The 17,290-nt window shown below is 42.9% G+C and overlaps 1 protein-coding gene across 1 annotated transcript in view; it reads right to left on the bottom strand.

Annotated features, from left to right (window-relative positions):
- Nucleotides 1-17,290, bottom strand: part of KCNU1 (potassium calcium-activated channel subfamily U member 1) — an 86,523-nt gene that overhangs the window by 43,247 nt on the left and 25,986 nt on the right. Inside the window, exons 13-15 of the mRNA XM_081172419.1 lie at nt 17,265-17,285; nt 15,264-15,373; nt 10,862-10,967 (exon numbers count right to left, since the gene is read on the bottom strand). Coding sequence (XP_081028545.1) covers nt 10,862-10,967; nt 15,264-15,373; nt 17,265-17,285 — 237 coding nt within the window. The remainder of the gene's footprint in view (nt 1-10,861; nt 10,968-15,263; nt 15,374-17,264; nt 17,286-17,290) is intronic.

Here is a 17,290-nt window from a genome sequence, read left to right as displayed (position 1 = left end):
AATGGCACATTTGATCATATCGGCTGCACTACAAATGGCAGTCATGATTTGGCAGACAGATTCCGTCCCAGAAAGAAAGAGGGGTGGGGAAGTGGCAAACCCCAGTTTCTGATGTGCCAGGTGTTGCCTTCTGGCCTGTTTTGCTCGCAATGAAGATTTTCCTCCAGCAAAAAAAAGCATTTCCCAAGAAGCTCTGCTGTGGAGGAAAAGCCAGGTGAGGTCAGAAGTTAAAACCACCCTGTCCCAGCTGACGGGGGGGAGAGGCGGAGGGGAAGCTTTCTTTAATGTAACAACACATTCACCCACCCCTGCCTGTCTCCCTTTCCTGGAGAACAGAGTTTTACACTTGTCCTTCACACAAATAACCCGAGGGTGGGAATTATTCAGAAAGCTCATGTTTGACACCCCATCTGTTCATTTCTGACAGCGATATATAATGTAAAGCTATAAAAACTTGAAAAATAATGCAACATAAAAAGGGATTGACTCGGCTCCAAGAGGCCATAAACGGTAACAAATACCACTGTGTGATTTATTTTGTGCTGTAATCTTTACAGTAAGTCATCTTTCAGACATTTCCTTGTGACAGGTTTTAATAATATTAATGCCCAGAGCAATCCAAATCATCGCCAATAGACATATTTATCAAGCTGCCAATCCAAGTAAATGAAATTCTATAAGCAATAATGTAACATGTTAAAAGGGAGCTAATAAAACAAGTCAGCGGAGAAATATTACTTCAAAGAATTCTCCCTTCTCTCTCTCTAATCCGTCCCTGAATGTTATACAGCCAAAATGCAAATCTTTTCCCCCCTTTCGTGATTTATCGCTCCAAAAATATCAGTGACCTTTCTGCAGACTCCTGCAAAGCCTCTCCTACGCATTCATAAAGAGTGCAATGCATTCTCCCAGATTAAGTGAATGCAGGAGTGCTTAGTATTATTACTTTTTCTCTCTCCCCCCACCCTTCCACCGGCACCCCCAGCCTTGCCTTTGGACCAGGATTTCATGGGTATCATCAAAGGGTGAGATCTGAGGTCCTGGAAATTTATTAAAGACTGACATGCTATAACTGTACCTTGGCAACTCAACAGGTATTTATGAGCAATTATCCAGGTGTTAGATAAGTTTCAATTAAGATGGAACACAAGTGTACTTTTTCTAACCTAGGTGTGGTTTTTCCCCCCATTTAAAAACAAAACAGTTTGGTTTGGTTAAAAGATTTTGGGTTTTTAAAAACTCAAGATAGAAATCAGTGTGTGCTGCTGTAGCCAGCTTTGTATGATTACTATCTTATGCAGCCTTGCCCAATCTGGTGGCTTCTAGAAGTTTTGGGCTATGGCTCTCATCAGCCTTACCAGCACGGTCACAGTCCAAGACATATGTAGGGCATCAGGTTGGCAAAAGCTGATCTTAATTAGCAAATGACCCCTCCTCTGCCCAGATTGTAAATGTAACCAAAATGAAATTTGAGACTTGATGGCTTCACCAAAAGGAGAGTAACCAAACATCTGGGGGGGGGGAAGGTGCCAGCACAGCGGACCCTGGAGTACCCCCGGGGGGGGGAACAGTGGTTAAAAGTGTGGCACTTACTGGAACAACTTCATGGCAAGTACTGGCACCTTTTTCCTAGAAGAAAAACTTCCTAGTGTGTGTAGTGGTTAAGAGCGGTAGTCACGTAATCTGGGAAACCGGGTTCGTGTCTCCGCTCCTCCACATGCAGCTGCTGGGTGACCTTGGGCCAGTCACACTTCTGTGAAGTCTCTCAGCCCCACTCACCTCACAGAGTGTTTGTTGTGGGGGAGGAAGGGAAAGGAGAATGTTAGCCGCTTTGAGACTCCTGAAGGGGAGTGAAAGGCGGGATATCAAATCCAAACTCTTCTTCTTCTTCTTCTATAACCAAATAAGATTTTGTCCTAGCAGTGCAAGAAACAGCTTGAAGATACACAAGGGGTAATAGTCAACTAAGTTTTACTCAATGTAGACCTGTTGAAATTAATGGACCCAACTTTGTCGTGCTGGTGCGTATACTCTGAATAAGGCTTAGTTAAATGCCACCTGTGGAATTTGAGTGGAGGAATTCATCCCAGGGTTAGGTTTCCTGAAAGCCATTAAAAGATTATCCCACAACATTATAATTATCCCTGGAACAAAGAGAAAGTGTTTAATGGTTCAGAGATCAAAAACATATTAGCATTTAATGAATGCTTGTGGTGGGGGATAATTAGAGGTAGTTTGGTAGGCACTGGTGGGGGGGATGTCACATGACATGACATGATTTTGTCCATTGTATTTTCAGAAAGGATTTGTAATTATTAATTGGTGGTAATCCTTTGGGTTGTTTTTGTTTTATTGCTTTCTGATATTTTCTAGATATTACCTGTATATAAAAGAATTCCTGAATTTTATTAATTCTTTAGGGTGTTTTAAAAATTGTTATAAAATGGCAATGTGATATTTGTTGTATGTTTAGGCGCTTCTATGGGCTGTAAACCGCCTTGAGTATAGTCCTGTAGAAAGTGAGGTATGGGAAATGAAATCACCCTATTACTATTTCCGCTCCTTTTTCCAAGTAGCAGCCAACGAATGGAGGTGATGGCAGAGGGTGGTGTAGAGATACACTTACACAAAGGCGTTGCTTTTTATTACATGTTATGGGTTGGAGTGGGGAAGAGAGACTCTGGCTGCAGTGCTGAAACATCTCCCAATAGCATGTCCAAAATGTAATCTCATGTGCAGGGCAATTCTATATAAATTAACTCTGAATCAAATCCCACAGAGGTCAGTAGAGCAGGGATGGAGGAACCTGAGAATGTGCAGTTGTTGCGGAACTACAACTCCCATCATCCCTGATCATTGGTCATGCTTGTTGAGGCTAATGGGAGTCAGAAACCAAAAGAACCAGGTGGGTAACAGGTTCCCCAGCCCTACAGCCGAGCTTATGACAGCACAGGCAGAGTTTATGGTAGAAGTTTCTCTTCCAATTCATAGGAGAAGCAGAAACAAGAAAAAAATATCTTTAGAATTGCTGAAGATCTCAACAAGAAAGAGATGTTGTTAGTAAGCAACAATGATTCTCACAAGATGTTAATGGAAACAAACTATAAATCAAGAGATACGAAACAACTCAGGTGTTGGACATCAATTCCCATCATCTTGGACCATTGACCATGTTGGCTGGGCTGATGGGCACCGAACTCCAAGAACATCTAGCATGTGCTTGGCTGGCTACCCTTGAACAAAGATTTCTCTCATTCTATTTACATTCTTATTTCCCAACTGACTCTGTCCAGTAGACTTCCTAACTCTCCCTAACTCTTTTGGAATACCGTCAAATGCAGTAACACGCAGTTTCTCACTAACATTCCAGTGGGTGAAGGCATTACACCTAGGGAAGTAATTGTGTATAGAATTGCAGCCTAAGGGAGGTTTCAAAAAGGAGAAGCTGGAAGTTGACCATCTCTGGATTAAATGGAAGAGAGGTGTAGCCTTGATTATTGCTATGGGAACATAATCAGATTGAAATTATAACTTTTAAGATTGATGACACTGACCTAAGAGAGAAAGGCTTCTTCTGTATGCACACACCTGTACCTCACAAGTGGGGGACCTCAGGCCTGGGGGGCCAAATGCATCCCTCTAGTCCCAACTATTGGGCTCTCTGGACGTGCAACAAGACATGGTTCCTTCTCAGGCAACACTCCTCACAGCTCTTGGTCAGCACCTTCCTCAAGTGCTTCTGCATGGCAGGAATGTGTTCTTGAACCAGGATCATGCCTGTTGCTTGCCTAGATGAAGGCTAGAGCCATGTGTGCATTTCAGAAACACTTGATTTTTGTATGTTGTTGTTTTCATCCATCTATCTTGGGAGACAACGGAAGAGTTCGCCTTCGGAGGTAAAGTCACAGCGCCTGCTGTGTCTGTAGAGACAGATATGGCAGAGACCTGTTTTGTTGCAGCTGGGGACAGGTGAAGGTGTCCAGTTGTGCTGGGGCATATGCTCTGCATCCCTCCCTGCGTTCCTCCTTCCTCTGTTCACTGCTGTGGATAGAAGACCTGTCTGTCTGCAAGCATTGCAATCGTCTGCAAGGGTTAATGTCAATATGGCTGGGTTAATGTCAGCCTTCATGTCACATTTGCAGACATCTTCGTAACACAGAGTTGGTCTGCCAACAGTCCTAGAGCCTGAAACCTGCTTCCCATTGAGCAAGTCCTTGGGGATCTTGCCATTTTCCATTCTGTGTACATGACCAAGCCAGCATAGACATTGCTGAGACAGAAGTGTGAACATGCTGGGAATGTGGCTTGGGAGAGCACATCTTTGCTTGAGACTCTGTCCTGCCATGTGATGCCCAAAACCTTCCTGATGGCATATGGAAGGCATTGAGGCGTTACTCCTGGAGTCTGTAAGTTGCCCACGACTGACTTCCACTAAAGCAGCTTGCTCAACATGCAAGCCTGGTAGACCTTCATCTTGGTATTGGTCATTAGCATCACATCCTCCCGTACACTTTTGGAGAGGTCAGCCATTGCTGTAACTGTCTTGCCGATGTGCTTGTCCAGCTCAGTGTCAATGAAAAGCTTGCTGGATGTGGTGGAGCCCAGGTAGACAAAAGTGTCTACCTTCTGGATAAAAATAAGAGTAACATCTTTTGCACTTGTATGACTCTGATCCCCAGCGATCCCTGATATGTTGTCCTCTGTGGAACAGGGCCTTGGGAATGAAAAGGCTCCCCATCCTCTCTGTTCCTTGTGGTTATCTGCTGATGTCTTTTTCTCAGAGCTCCCGATTCTGAAATTCAGAGACTAGCTATGAAAGAGGGTTCCTGTTTGGTGCCCAAACAAGCCATGGAATTATCTCTCCGGTGAAGTTCACGAGGGATCCACACTGTTGTCCTTTCAGTGCCACGCTAAGACTTCCTTGTTTTCCCCAGGCATTTTAGAATCTAATTATTTCAGTTCTTCTGGTACGGCATGTAGATTCAGCTCCTATATTTCCTGTTTGTCTTTTAGCTGCTGTGATTCAAGTTGTTTTATTGCATCAGTCTTTCCGTATTTCAGTTTTAAGTGAGGTTACATCGCTTAGAGTAATGGGTTTTCTGTTGTATTATTTTGATTGATTTTGGACAACGCCTTGCTTTATGAGCAGGTTTCACATATATTAAATAGTAAACAAATACCTTTGCATAGCTACTGGGTCATTGAGTTTTGCTCCAGGAATTTAGCAAACGAAATAATAATAATAATAATAATAATAATAATAATAATAATAATAATAATAATAGCGACATTTCAGCTGAAACCCTGAAGCAAAATGAAAGGCCAAACAATTTGGGGGGAAATCTGAGGACATACAGTTTTGACCTGGAGGGACCTTTATGGGAGTTGTAGTTCAACAACCTCTCGGGAGCCAAATGTTCACCACACCAGCTCTAACTGATTTCGTCTTTACACAATAACAGTTGCGAACGACTCTAGGGTTGCAGCACTCATCTCGCTTTACAGGCCGAGGGAGCCGACGTTTGTCCGCAGACAGTTTTTCCGGGTCATGTGGCCAGCATGACTAAGCCGCTTCTGGCGAAACCAAAGCAGCGCACGGAAATGCTGTTTACCTTCCTGCTGGTGCGGTACCTATTTATCTACTTGCACTTTGATGTGATTTTGAACTGCTAGGTTGGCAGGAGCTGGAACTGAACAATGGGAGCTCACCCCTTCGCAGGGATTCGAACTGTCGACCTTCCGATTGGCAAGCCCAGAGGCTCAGTGGTTTACACCACAGTGACACCCACGTCCTCAATTATAACATAGGAAGCTGCTTTTTACTCACTACTGTCAACATGAAGTGGCAGAGGCTTCCCAGGGTTTCAGGCAGGATTGTTGTCCTAGTCCACCATCTACAAAATCTTGATTGTCAGTGCACATAAGCACATTATGTAAAGCTGGATGTTATCCAGTGTCCAAAAATGAGCCAGATTAGATGATACCTGTCCCTTAATTTCAGTGCTGCTGCAGTGCTTCTGGAACATCTTATTAGGTTCCTTCTTTGATTTCTTTTAGACAGAGGCTGAAACTCCCCCCCCCCCCGGCCGGGAGGGTTTGATATATACTTTTGGTGCTGTTTTAGTCCATCTTTCCACTGCTGCTTTTAAACTGGTGCTGTGCTTTTCATTGATTAGTTCAAATCTTCTTGTGTATTTTTGTGCTGTAAAACTACAGCACTCTGGGTACTGTATGAGCAAAAGAGCAGGCACAACAGCAGTACTGCAAATACTAATACCACTGCAGTTAATACTACTGCAAATAATAGTAGTAATAGGGAAAGGAAATGCTCTTCATCACTAGTCAATCCTAGATTTAGGCTGTAATCTAAATCCATTTTGCACTGAGCTGGAATCAGGGTTTGGATAGGGTGGGTGCGTCCCTCTTCCTAGCCCTAGTCACCTCTGACAGCTTCCACCCATGGAGTGATGCTTGCACCACTCCTCCAGTATGACACATTGGCTTCTTCACTCCAGATCCACAGGTGGAAGTACCACTAGTGGAATCTCTGCTGATAGCAGCCCACAAAAATTCTTTGGAAGAAGCCACATGCTTTCAATGTATGGTCTAGATGTGACCACATCCTCTGAATGAACAGTGCCAGTGTGCAAATGCACCCACTGCATTCTGCCCAAAATGACATAGCTAGCTATATATAAATATTTATTGAACTCTAGTACTGAACTCTAAGGAAACCAGTTCCCTATGTTTGGGACAGGCACTCACTGTACAGAACTCTGGCTATGGGATATATGATATCACAAGCCTCTTCTTCCTCAGATAAACTTGCAAGTGCTGTTTTCAAATATTTTAAAAGAGCAAGTTGCATGCCTGAACCATGGTGAGAGGGATAGGTTCACAAAGAAAGAAGGCAAGTCAGTCAACAAACACTATCTTAATTAATGAGTAAAGCTACCAAGGGCATTGCAACGGTGCTGGTAGGGAGAAAACACCAGACTCATTCTGCAAAATAAAATAAAAAATCCAGCGAATTACCTTCTAAAGCAATTGAGAGGCATTGCAGTGTACAGGCTACAGTGGTGAACTTGGACTGAAAGGACTCCATTTGAGCCACAAAGCTCACTGAGGGACCTTCAACTGCTCACCATCTCTCAACTGATCCTACTTCACAAGGTTATTGTAAAGATAAAATGTGAGGGAGGGACCATATACACAGCTTGCCACCTTAAACAAGGCTTACAGCCAGCTAAACAGCCCTCAGAACTTTACCCTAAATATAGTAAATGAATATTGGCATGTTCTGTAATATATGATGCATAAAATATGGTTGCTTAGTGCTGATCTTTTGATGTTAATTGCAATGCTGTCCATATATTTCCAAGCGTCTCTGCCTATGATCACGAGGACTACCAACTTGATGTTTTTCAAAAACTGAAACTATGGAGATTCTCTGGATTGTGGGGGAAATCAGAATTTAGTTAGACATCCTTGCTCTCCACTACTATTCCCCCATTTTTCTGTTCTTTTAAAATTGCTTATTTCTATAGCAGCCTACTGACACAGATCGAAATAACGCAAGGAAATCAGATCTTGTTACGTGTTGCAATCAGTCTATGTTTTATTGTTGATATATATTTTCTGTATTTGATTTGATTTTCTTTCATGCATATAGTATACATTGTGCAATTTGTGGGTTGTTGTTTTTCTTCTTAAGATAACCGAGATCAGAACTAGGATGAAACATAACCAGCTGAGTGGAGCACTTTATAGAATCATTGGAATGCACCCAAATGGTCATCTAGCTAAAGAATCCCTGACACATGGTCTTCCAACCTCTGTTTAGCAAAGAATTGAAAGAAACAAGATTTACCAACTATCGAAGAATGGCTGATGAAGATGATGGACTATATGGAACTTGCCGAACTGACTGGGAGACTCTGAGACCAGAGAGAAGAGACAGTGGAAGAAGACTGGAAGAAGTTTAAACAATATTTGAAAAAACAACATATTAATATTTAAATCTTAGAATAGCTTTGGAAGTGGATATAAGCTGTAGGGTTTTGTTGTTGTTGTTGTTTAGTTTTTAGTTGTGTCCGACTCTTTGTGACCCCATGGACCAGAGCACGCCAGGCACTTCTGTCTTCCACTGCCTCCTGCAGTTTGGTCAACTCATGCTGGTAACTTCAAGAACATTGTCCAACCATCTTGTCCTCTGTCATCCCCTTCTCCTTGTGCCCTCAATCTTTCACAACATCAGGGTCTTTTCCAGGGAGTCTTCTCTTCTCATGAGGTGGCCAAAGTATTGGAGCCTCAGCTTCAGGATCTGTTCTTGCAGTGAGCACTCAGGGCTGATTTCCTTAAGAATGGATAGGTTTGATCCATGGGACTCTCAAGAGTCTCCTCCAGCACCATAATTCAAAAGCATCAATTTTTTGGCAATCAGCCTTCTTTATGGTTCCAGCTCTCACTTCCATACATCACTACTGGGAAAACCATAGTTTTAACTATACGGACCTTTGTTGGAAAGGTGATGTCTCTGCTTTTTAAGATGCTGTCTAGGGTAGGATTAGAAGTAGAATATAGTGTATTTTAAAATATTATTTGTAAGGGATAAAATGTGAAGATTTTTAAGGTAAAAGTAAGTGTGATAAAAAATGGTTAAAAATTAAGATATATGTAAACTGCTAAAGATGAGCTAAAATGAAAATCAGATAGGGGGTGACTTGGGGAAGCTCACCTAACAATGTTTAGAAAAAATAAGGATAAGTCAAGAATTTGTTTGTATTGTTTGGTTTTCTGTTTATGTTGTTCAATTGTGTTATAAAATGAATATTTTTTTGGAAAAAATAAAACAAAAACCTTCAGTGAAGGAGAATCTACCACCTTCCATGGGAGTCCATTCCACTGTTGAACAGCTCTGTCAGAAAGTTGTTCCTGGTGAATCTCTTTGCTTGTAACTTGAAGCCATTGGTTTGGGTCCTATCCTCTGGAGCAGCAGAAAACAAGCTCGCTCCATCTTCCATTTGACAGCCCTTCAGATATTTGAAGATGGCTATCATATCACCTCTCAGTCTCCTCTTTAGTAATGTTTGTATCTTGAGTTACATACCAGTGGGGGCAGGGGAGAACTGTGATCTTTTTGGTGTATAGGGCTTCTAAAGGTCTTAATCTGGCCCTGTACGGGGCAAACCTTTGCTGCAGTAATCTCCTCCTCTGCTGTTTGATGGCAGGAGTTAGTTTCAAGGGCCACGGGAACAATGGCTTTCCTTCAGTGCTTGCCCTCCTCTTGCGAGGGCTATAGAGAACATCTGACAGTGAAAATCCTCTCCTCTTTTAAGTTAAACAGCTGCAAAGATTTCAGCAATCTCTGTAATCCCCAAGGTGTAATCCCACAGTAAGGAAACTCGCTTCTCTTAAATACCTCCCTCTGGCATAATTGACTTTTCATGCACATTTTAATAATGATATTTCAGCAGGTTGAGAGAGTCTCTCTCTCCCCACCTTCTTCAAATTATGCTGCGGACACAGGGGGCGGGGAGAGACTGTATTGTAAACTTAATGACAAATTCCTCTCCTCCTGAACAAATTGGCAGGATGCCCTTGTGCATGTCTGTCTGTGTACACACATACATATAGGAGGGGGCATTTAAGGTGCTCCCCTCCCAATATTTTACCACTTAACTCATTAAAGGAAGATACTAAAACAGTGTCTAAATCAATAAATGAAAATGTCTTTTTCACCATTCACTGGGGGAAACGAAACCCTCCTGTGAAATCTGGGGGACAGTGTGGTGTAGTGGTTAGAGTGTTGGACTAGAAGCTGGGAAACCAGGATTCAAAGCCCCACTCAGTCATTAAACTCACTGGGGGACCCTAGGCCAGTGACTGCCTCTCAGCCCAACCTACCTTACAGCTGTGAGGATTAAATGAGGGGGCTAACATTGAGCTCCTTGCGGTATAAATGAAAGCAACCACTTGGTCATGAAGGTAGGGAAGAATAGTCTCCAATTTTTTGTGGCTTGCTACTTGCTTTACTTACCTTTTGAGGTGGCCAAGGGTTTTTCTTCTTCTTTATATGGCTTTATAATAACTATTTTAAAAAGTAACATCTACATCATAGTGATAAAGTTTCTCCAGTAGCTCTCCACTGTTTTCACTTCTGGAAATGCCTTTGGATAGATATCCTGCTATAGTCCATTGTGTCCTATCCAAGGCATTTGAGGAACTGTTGCTTGTGGAAAGGGACACAAGGTTCTTCCCACAGGAACTTAAGTGGGACCTAGTGAGGCAGGTGTTTGGGAATACTGAACTACAGCTCCCATTAACCCAAGAAAGAACGGGCAATGGCCACCAGGGGTGTAGGGTGACGTTCAGCAGCATTTGAAATATCAAAGGTTCCTCACACCTACAGGATGTGCCAAATCCCTTCTGGAATTTTTGGGAGAATTCTCCCCCTAAAAAGCAGTAAGAAAATATCGCCATGGGGGGGGGGGTCAGCCTATCATTAGTGAGCCTGACCTTTGCTTCAGAAAGAGGTAGACCTGGCAGAGAGATGTAACCAATGGCAGTTGGGTGAGAACCCCATTTCAAACCAGAATTCAGATTGATCTGGGCTCAGCTCATAATGAGGCACAGAATCCCCAAATTTCAAAATGCCGACCATAAATAGTGACAAACTTCAGCCAGTCAGATCCAGCTGCCCCCCGCATTAGATGTAAAGTGCAAAGAAGGCTTAGACATCATAATTTTAAAAGAAGCATAACCTCCTTTCTCCCATCTTATGCTCACACAAATTCACAAGAAATTCAGACCAGGAAATGGTGCACACATGGTGCACACATAGATCTCCCCAATGTCTTACCTGCTCTCATCACTGTCAGTCTGAAAGGGGAAATTCAAGAAAGGGAAAAAACCAAGGGAGCGTGAAACTACTAGACTGCTCGAATCCTGTGCTGCTTTCATCTTATCTGAAATAAAAAGCATTAAGAGGCCATTTCTTCTGTGGCTAGTCTTAATTGTTTTTCAATAGCCTAGGGTCAATCAAAGTCATTTTGATAGTGGCAAATAAGTGCATGTAGAAGCATCTCATTACCAGTTTCAGGTTCAAGGTAGCCCCTAAGCCAGGCTTACTCAACCTCAGCCCTCCAGATGTTTTTGGCCTACAACCCCCATGATCCCTAGCTAGCAGGACCAGTGGTCAGGGATGATGGGAATTGTAATCTCAAAACATCTGGAGGGCCGAAGTTGAGGAAGCCTGCCGTAAGCGAAGTGAAATGGTAATGTTCAACCAATTAGATCATCCCAAGTTGGTGTCAACATCAACATGGTTGGGCACTTGCTAAGACCCATGTTCCAGGAAGTGGGCGTACTGGCAAGAGCTCCCTGTACCTCCTCACAATTCCCCCCACCTGCTTGTTCACCTTGTCCTTTCTGGACCAGAGCTGGTGAGCATGCAATTTATGGTACTATGAAGACAAGGAACAGTAGCTACCAATGTCCAGCGGCAAGGGAAGCAGCTCGGGGGCCTGGGGCAGTGCGCCCAGGGGCGGGACGAGCTACCCATAGGGGCAGGGTGAGGGTGGGGTGAGCTGACCATGGGGGCAGGGTGCACCGGGGGCCTCCAGACTCTGCCTGCCTCCTCCCACTCAGCTGCCCTACAGCTGGGGGGAGGCAGCAGATGGACCGTTTGGGCAGCGCAGAGCCTGCTCGCGCCCCAGCCACCACGTCTCTCCCAGGAGGGACATGTGGCTCGGGCACACTGCAGGCCCTGTGGCGAGTGCCGCCCGGCATTTTGTCACCCCCTCAGTGGTGAGACCCGGGACATAATTTTATACAATTCTTCTGTACGAATATAATAACAAATTGTCCTTTATGTTCATACAAATAAAATTTCGTAAAAAGAAGGGGAAAAGGGGGGAAAAGAAAAAAGATTTATATAAATAAACTTTTAAAAGACTTCCAAAAATTTTAATTTACTGTATCTATTCTTTCCTTTATAACACACAGCCTCATATTACATTCAGTTATCTTCATATAGCCTAACATAATATTATTTACAGTTTTTGTTTTGCAAGAATCAGTCTAGTTCTGCTAAGAGAATTTCATTCTTATAATTATTTTTTAAGTATTCTTTAAATATAAAAGTTATCAGGAAGAGTAAGAAATGACGTGAAACAGAGAGTCAATAAGGAATGGAGAATATTTAAAGGATCAATTATTGATTCCCATCAGCACTTGCTGTTGGAATGGCATTCTGTTCAATGGTTGGGATTGCACAGTCCAGTCCTGTCTTCCATGGAAGTTGACTAGTGTTAGACCCTGGCTACCATACAGGACAGGACAGCATCCAGGATCCCACTGGGCAATCGGGGAGACATTCTGGCCTGGCAGGACTCCACCTCAGCTAGGAGCATACTTTGAACCTATCTTTCCAGGCCCCTTATTCCCCCCCTTTACTATTATGATCCTACCCAATACCATAACCACACAGAGTTATTACAGAATAATGAGAATGCTTAACATGATGAAGCACTCATTAAGAGCCAACTGACGTTGAGAGAAAAATCCCTTTCTGCTCCTGTTAATCACTGACCCAAGGAGCTCAGTGAGGCCACTAACATCACAGGTGGGCAGGTGCGATAGCTCACCGGGCAAAAAGTGCCCAATATACTTGTGGGTGAAGCTTTTAAGCACTTGGCCTTTCCCACGCCATGTGAGCTCCCATGGGATAATACAACTTCTTGTAGACTCTTGCAAGGGCACTGTGGGAAACTTATGCCCCAACTGTCCCAAAGCAACTGAGTCATTGGCCAAAAATGCTCCATTTGCTTGGTGTGTGGAAGAGAACTGACTAGACCTTCAGCGGAAATTGAATGCTGTGGAATTACAAGAAACCACACTGGGCTGAGCAGTAGCTTTTTTATTTTATGTAGCCATGGAACTGACACCAAACGTGAACACTATAGAGAAATCACATTCGTCTGAAGATAGGCAAATGTTTACGTTGGGTTTTCTACATTTCCATGTCAGTTTGCTAGACCTCAAGAGACTTCATCAGTCATCGCAAAGCATTGGAAGACCCAAGATCTACCCACTTTGGAAGAATGGCAGATGAAGGTGATAGACTATATGGGACTGGCTGAAATGACTGGCAGAATCCGTGATCAGGGGAAGGAGACGGCAGAAGAAGATTGGAAGAAATTTAAAGTTTATCTTAAGAAACATTGTAAAATTAATGAATGCTAAAATGTCGAGGTTTTAAGGGGGGGAAAAGGTGACTACAGCTGTTAAAGACTAAGTAAAAGAAAAGAATAATGGGAAAATCTGACTAAATTAAGTGTTAGGATTTGCCGAAATAATTTTGGAAATTGGGATGTAGAAAGGGGAGGTATGGGGAAGTTGGCAAAGTAAGGTTTAAGAAAAAGGGATATGAAATTATACATTTTTGTTTGTGTGTTTGTTTGTCTGTTTGTGTATAAAAATTTTGAAAAACTAATAAAAATTTTTATTTAAAAAAATAACAAGAGACTTCATCAGCATTTTAGTGCAGATTTCTCCTCAAAAACATGCACATTTATTTTGTAAGTTGTTTATCCAACCCTAAATATTATTACAATCAATTTCCTCTAATGTAATGTGTGCTATTTTCACTAATATATGAATTTTTAAATGCACACTTTCTCCTAATATATACATTTGCATAGACATTATGTGGTTGGGGAAATACAGCACAAAATTCAGAGCAAGTGAGAATTTCAAAGGATAGCTGTCTTTCGTTTCACAGATTGGTTTGGGGAAGTGTGAATTCAGTAGGTTCATGTTAAAAGTGAACTGAACTGAATTCCCCCTCCCACCCCTATCTCTCATGAATGTAATGTGTGAACAAGCCCACAGGTGTGCACTTCTGAGATCTCACTGAGGATGTGTGTTCCTATGAAATCTACCAAGGCAACAAAACAGTCGGGTTAGCAATGGGGCTTGCCTGCCATCTGCTGTTCAAATAAAAGATAGAATGTTTAAGAATAAATCCTTGAACAGACCATGGCCAGTTCAAACACTCTGTGGGAGTAACAGTTCTCAAAGCAGTAAAGCTGGCATTAACTACAGCTTCACATACTCTGGGAGATAAATGTTCCTCTGTGCTCATCTTCATTAACCTAGTAGCCTCCGGATGTTTTGGACTACAACTTCCATCAGCCCCAGCCAGCAAGGATGGGCTTGATGGGAGCTGTGGTTCAAACACAGCTTCCAAAAAGCTGTGTAGAGTACCAGGTTGCTGAGGGCTGTCCTGTGCTGTTTTAGCAACTTAGCACAAGCATGGCTCCCAGTAACAAAGACCCAAGTGGCTACAATTGTGCTCAGCAGTAGCTGGTAAACAATGAAGCAGCCATCTCCCTTTGCAGTAACCATCAGGAGGAATTCCCATCGCTAAACACCAGAAGGTAGTGATTATGGAAGCAGAGGGTGCTTCAGTCAGGGCCATGCAAGCATGTGGTCCTAAAATTGGCTAGCCAGTTGGCTCGCTGACAGCAGCCTGGTAAAGGATGGCTAGCCAATTGGCAATCTCATGCCCTTACAACCACTTTCTGATGCCCCTGCACACACTGGACTACAGTGGCAGCTCATGCTTGCCACTAAACAAAAACCCTACTTCAGCGAGGGCACCAAATAGATCTTGGACCTGGAGCCAGGTTCACCTCCCTAGGAAGAGCATTCAAAAAATGGAGAGCCGCTGCTGAAAAGGCCTTTTCTTGTGCTGTCTCCCTCTGTACCTTCCCCCGAATGGAGTCCTCTGAGAAGGGCTTCTGAAGATGTCAAGAGGGTCCAGGCAGGTTCATATGGGAAAGGGTAGTGGGGTCCTGAGCTATATAAGACTTGACAGGTTAAAATCAGCCCTTTGAATTTGGTATGGAAACCAAGCACAAGCTAGTGTAGATGGACCAGTGTTGTAAGCTTGGTCCTCCTTGTCATAGTTATAAGTCTGGCCACCAAATTAAGCTCCAGCTTCTGAACTATCTTCAAAGTCAGCCCCACATAGAATGCATTGCAGTAGTCTAGTACTGCTATAAACTGCCTTTTCCCATGCATGTGGTGTTACTAAGCCACACAGCTGCGAGCACGAGAGTCTCCTTTCCCCCGTATCTTTGGAGATATACATTTTATATCAAAATAAAATTGATAGGTGACGGACTTGAAGGCTAGCTATGCAATCCACCTCTGACTTATACATGGTTAGTCCAGTCTGAAATGTAGGGAGAATTTACCAGAAAGGGAGATTGAGGCTTTTCTCGGGGCTTTCATTTTGCAACGACACTTTACAATTAGCTCTGGATTCAGAATGTCACTGTGACACTGTCTACAGTAATACCGCGCCCTAGACAACAAAGGAAAAGAAAAATAATCTGGATTAAATTTAACAGGACAGAAAATAGTCAGAACAGTTATTTGTATGTATGCATTTCCTTGTTTATTTGTGCATTGCATTTATACCCTACCCTTTTCTCCAAGGAGCTCAAAGTGGTGTACATGGTCCACCCACCCCACCCCACCCCACATTTAGTCTCCAAAGCAACCCTGTGAAGTAGGTTAGGCTTACAGGCAGTGACTGGTCCAAGGTCACTCAGTGAGCTCCCAGCCAAGTGGAGATTTCAGCTGGTAATTTGAACCACTCTAACCCCACACCTGGGACGCGGGTGGCGCTGTGGGTTAAACCACAAAGCCTAGGACTTGCCGAAGGTTGGCAGTTCGAATCCCTGTGACGGGGTGAGCTCCCATTGTTCAGTCCCAGCTCCTGCCAACCTAGCAGTTCAAAAGCACGTCAAAGTGCAAGTACATAAATAGGTACCACTCCCGCGGGAAGGTAAACGGCATTTCCGTGTGCTGCTCTGGTTTGCCAGAAGCGGCTTAGTCATGCTGGCCACATGACCCGGCCAATAAAGCGAGATGAGTGCCGCAACCCCAGAGTCGGCCATGACTGGAACTAATGGTCAGGGGTCCCTTTACCTTTAACCCCACACTGGCTGTCTTTTCTTTTGTTGTTTTGTTTTTGCCTGCTTTTCAACATAGGTTCACAATGCATGATAACATTTTTAAAAAGCAACCATAAAACTCATTGAAAATAGAAAAAGTAAGAATTCTTGAATGCTTCCAGAATATGTGTACCTCAACTTATTTTAATTTTCTAAATGCTTCCAGAATAAAGTTTCTGTTTTGGTTTTTAATATATTTCATAAGGCTAGTTGTATGAAAAAATGTATCTAGTTGTGTGTGGCAAGGGAGGGGAAAGAGATAGTTCTGAACAGTCTGGACAAAAGTGTCAAGGGAATTTGACTTTTGGGAAAGCGACAGTTAGGGAAATTAGGCCAGGGGGTGGAGAGGAGGGAGAAGGAACGATGGGTCTTGTGAGGATGAAGAGAATGCTATTATAAATTTGTGAAGTGCATTGGATGAGGGGAGATTGGAATCAAAGTCCTGGGGGTGACTATGGTGGACAAAGATGGAAAGCGAGGGGGACAGAATGCTTTGTAAGGTACAGAGAGATCTGGTAGAAAGGACTGCAATGTTGATTCATTTTATGGGAAAAGATACAGGCCTATAAGAATGTTATATGGTGGAGAAAATTACTTCATTTCACCTCTCCCAATTCTGGGAATAGTAGTGAAATGTGTGGGGGGGGGGGGAGAGAGAGAAATGGCGGTCAGCCATGTCATTCAGGAATGTATATCCTTATATGTCTGGTGCGGGAAATCTTTGACCCTCAATATATTGCTGAATTCCTATTCCCATCATCTCTGCCATTGACCATGCATGCTGGGCTGATAAGAGTTATAGTTCAGCAACATCTGGAAGACCAAAAGTTCCCCACACCTATTATATGTGTTGTACATGAGTCAAGGCTGTCTTTGTGTTGGGGTAGGATATGTGCATTTTGTTGCATGCTTTCCCTGACAATATGCCTTTTGTAGCATTTTTAAAAAAATAATGCAATCACAAAATTTGTGCAAATTTCAAAGGGCAGAATTGTGTGGGTTTGAATATTGTTTGGAAACTGCAAATTAGGTAGGTTCACATTTTAATGTGAGATTCATCTGCATCTGTATTCACCTGTATATATAAATGATGAGAGTTTCCCTTCTTTGGTTGTGAAACACAGCACAAAATAATACTGTTACAAAAAAACACCTGCCCAATGTTTGACATCCACTCCAATGTTTAACAACTTAGAATACAGTTCAAATATGGATGCAAGTAATTAAAGAAATTACCTTCTGAGTTGCGTTGCAGATTTGGC

Source organism: Podarcis bocagei, assembly GCF_964188305.1.
Source record: "Podarcis bocagei genome assembly, chromosome: 15".
Taxonomy (NCBI): domain Eukaryota; kingdom Metazoa; phylum Chordata; class Lepidosauria; order Squamata; family Lacertidae; genus Podarcis; species Podarcis bocagei.
Note: the sequence above shows the minus strand (reverse complement) of the source record. Positions and strands in the feature narration are given on the sequence as shown.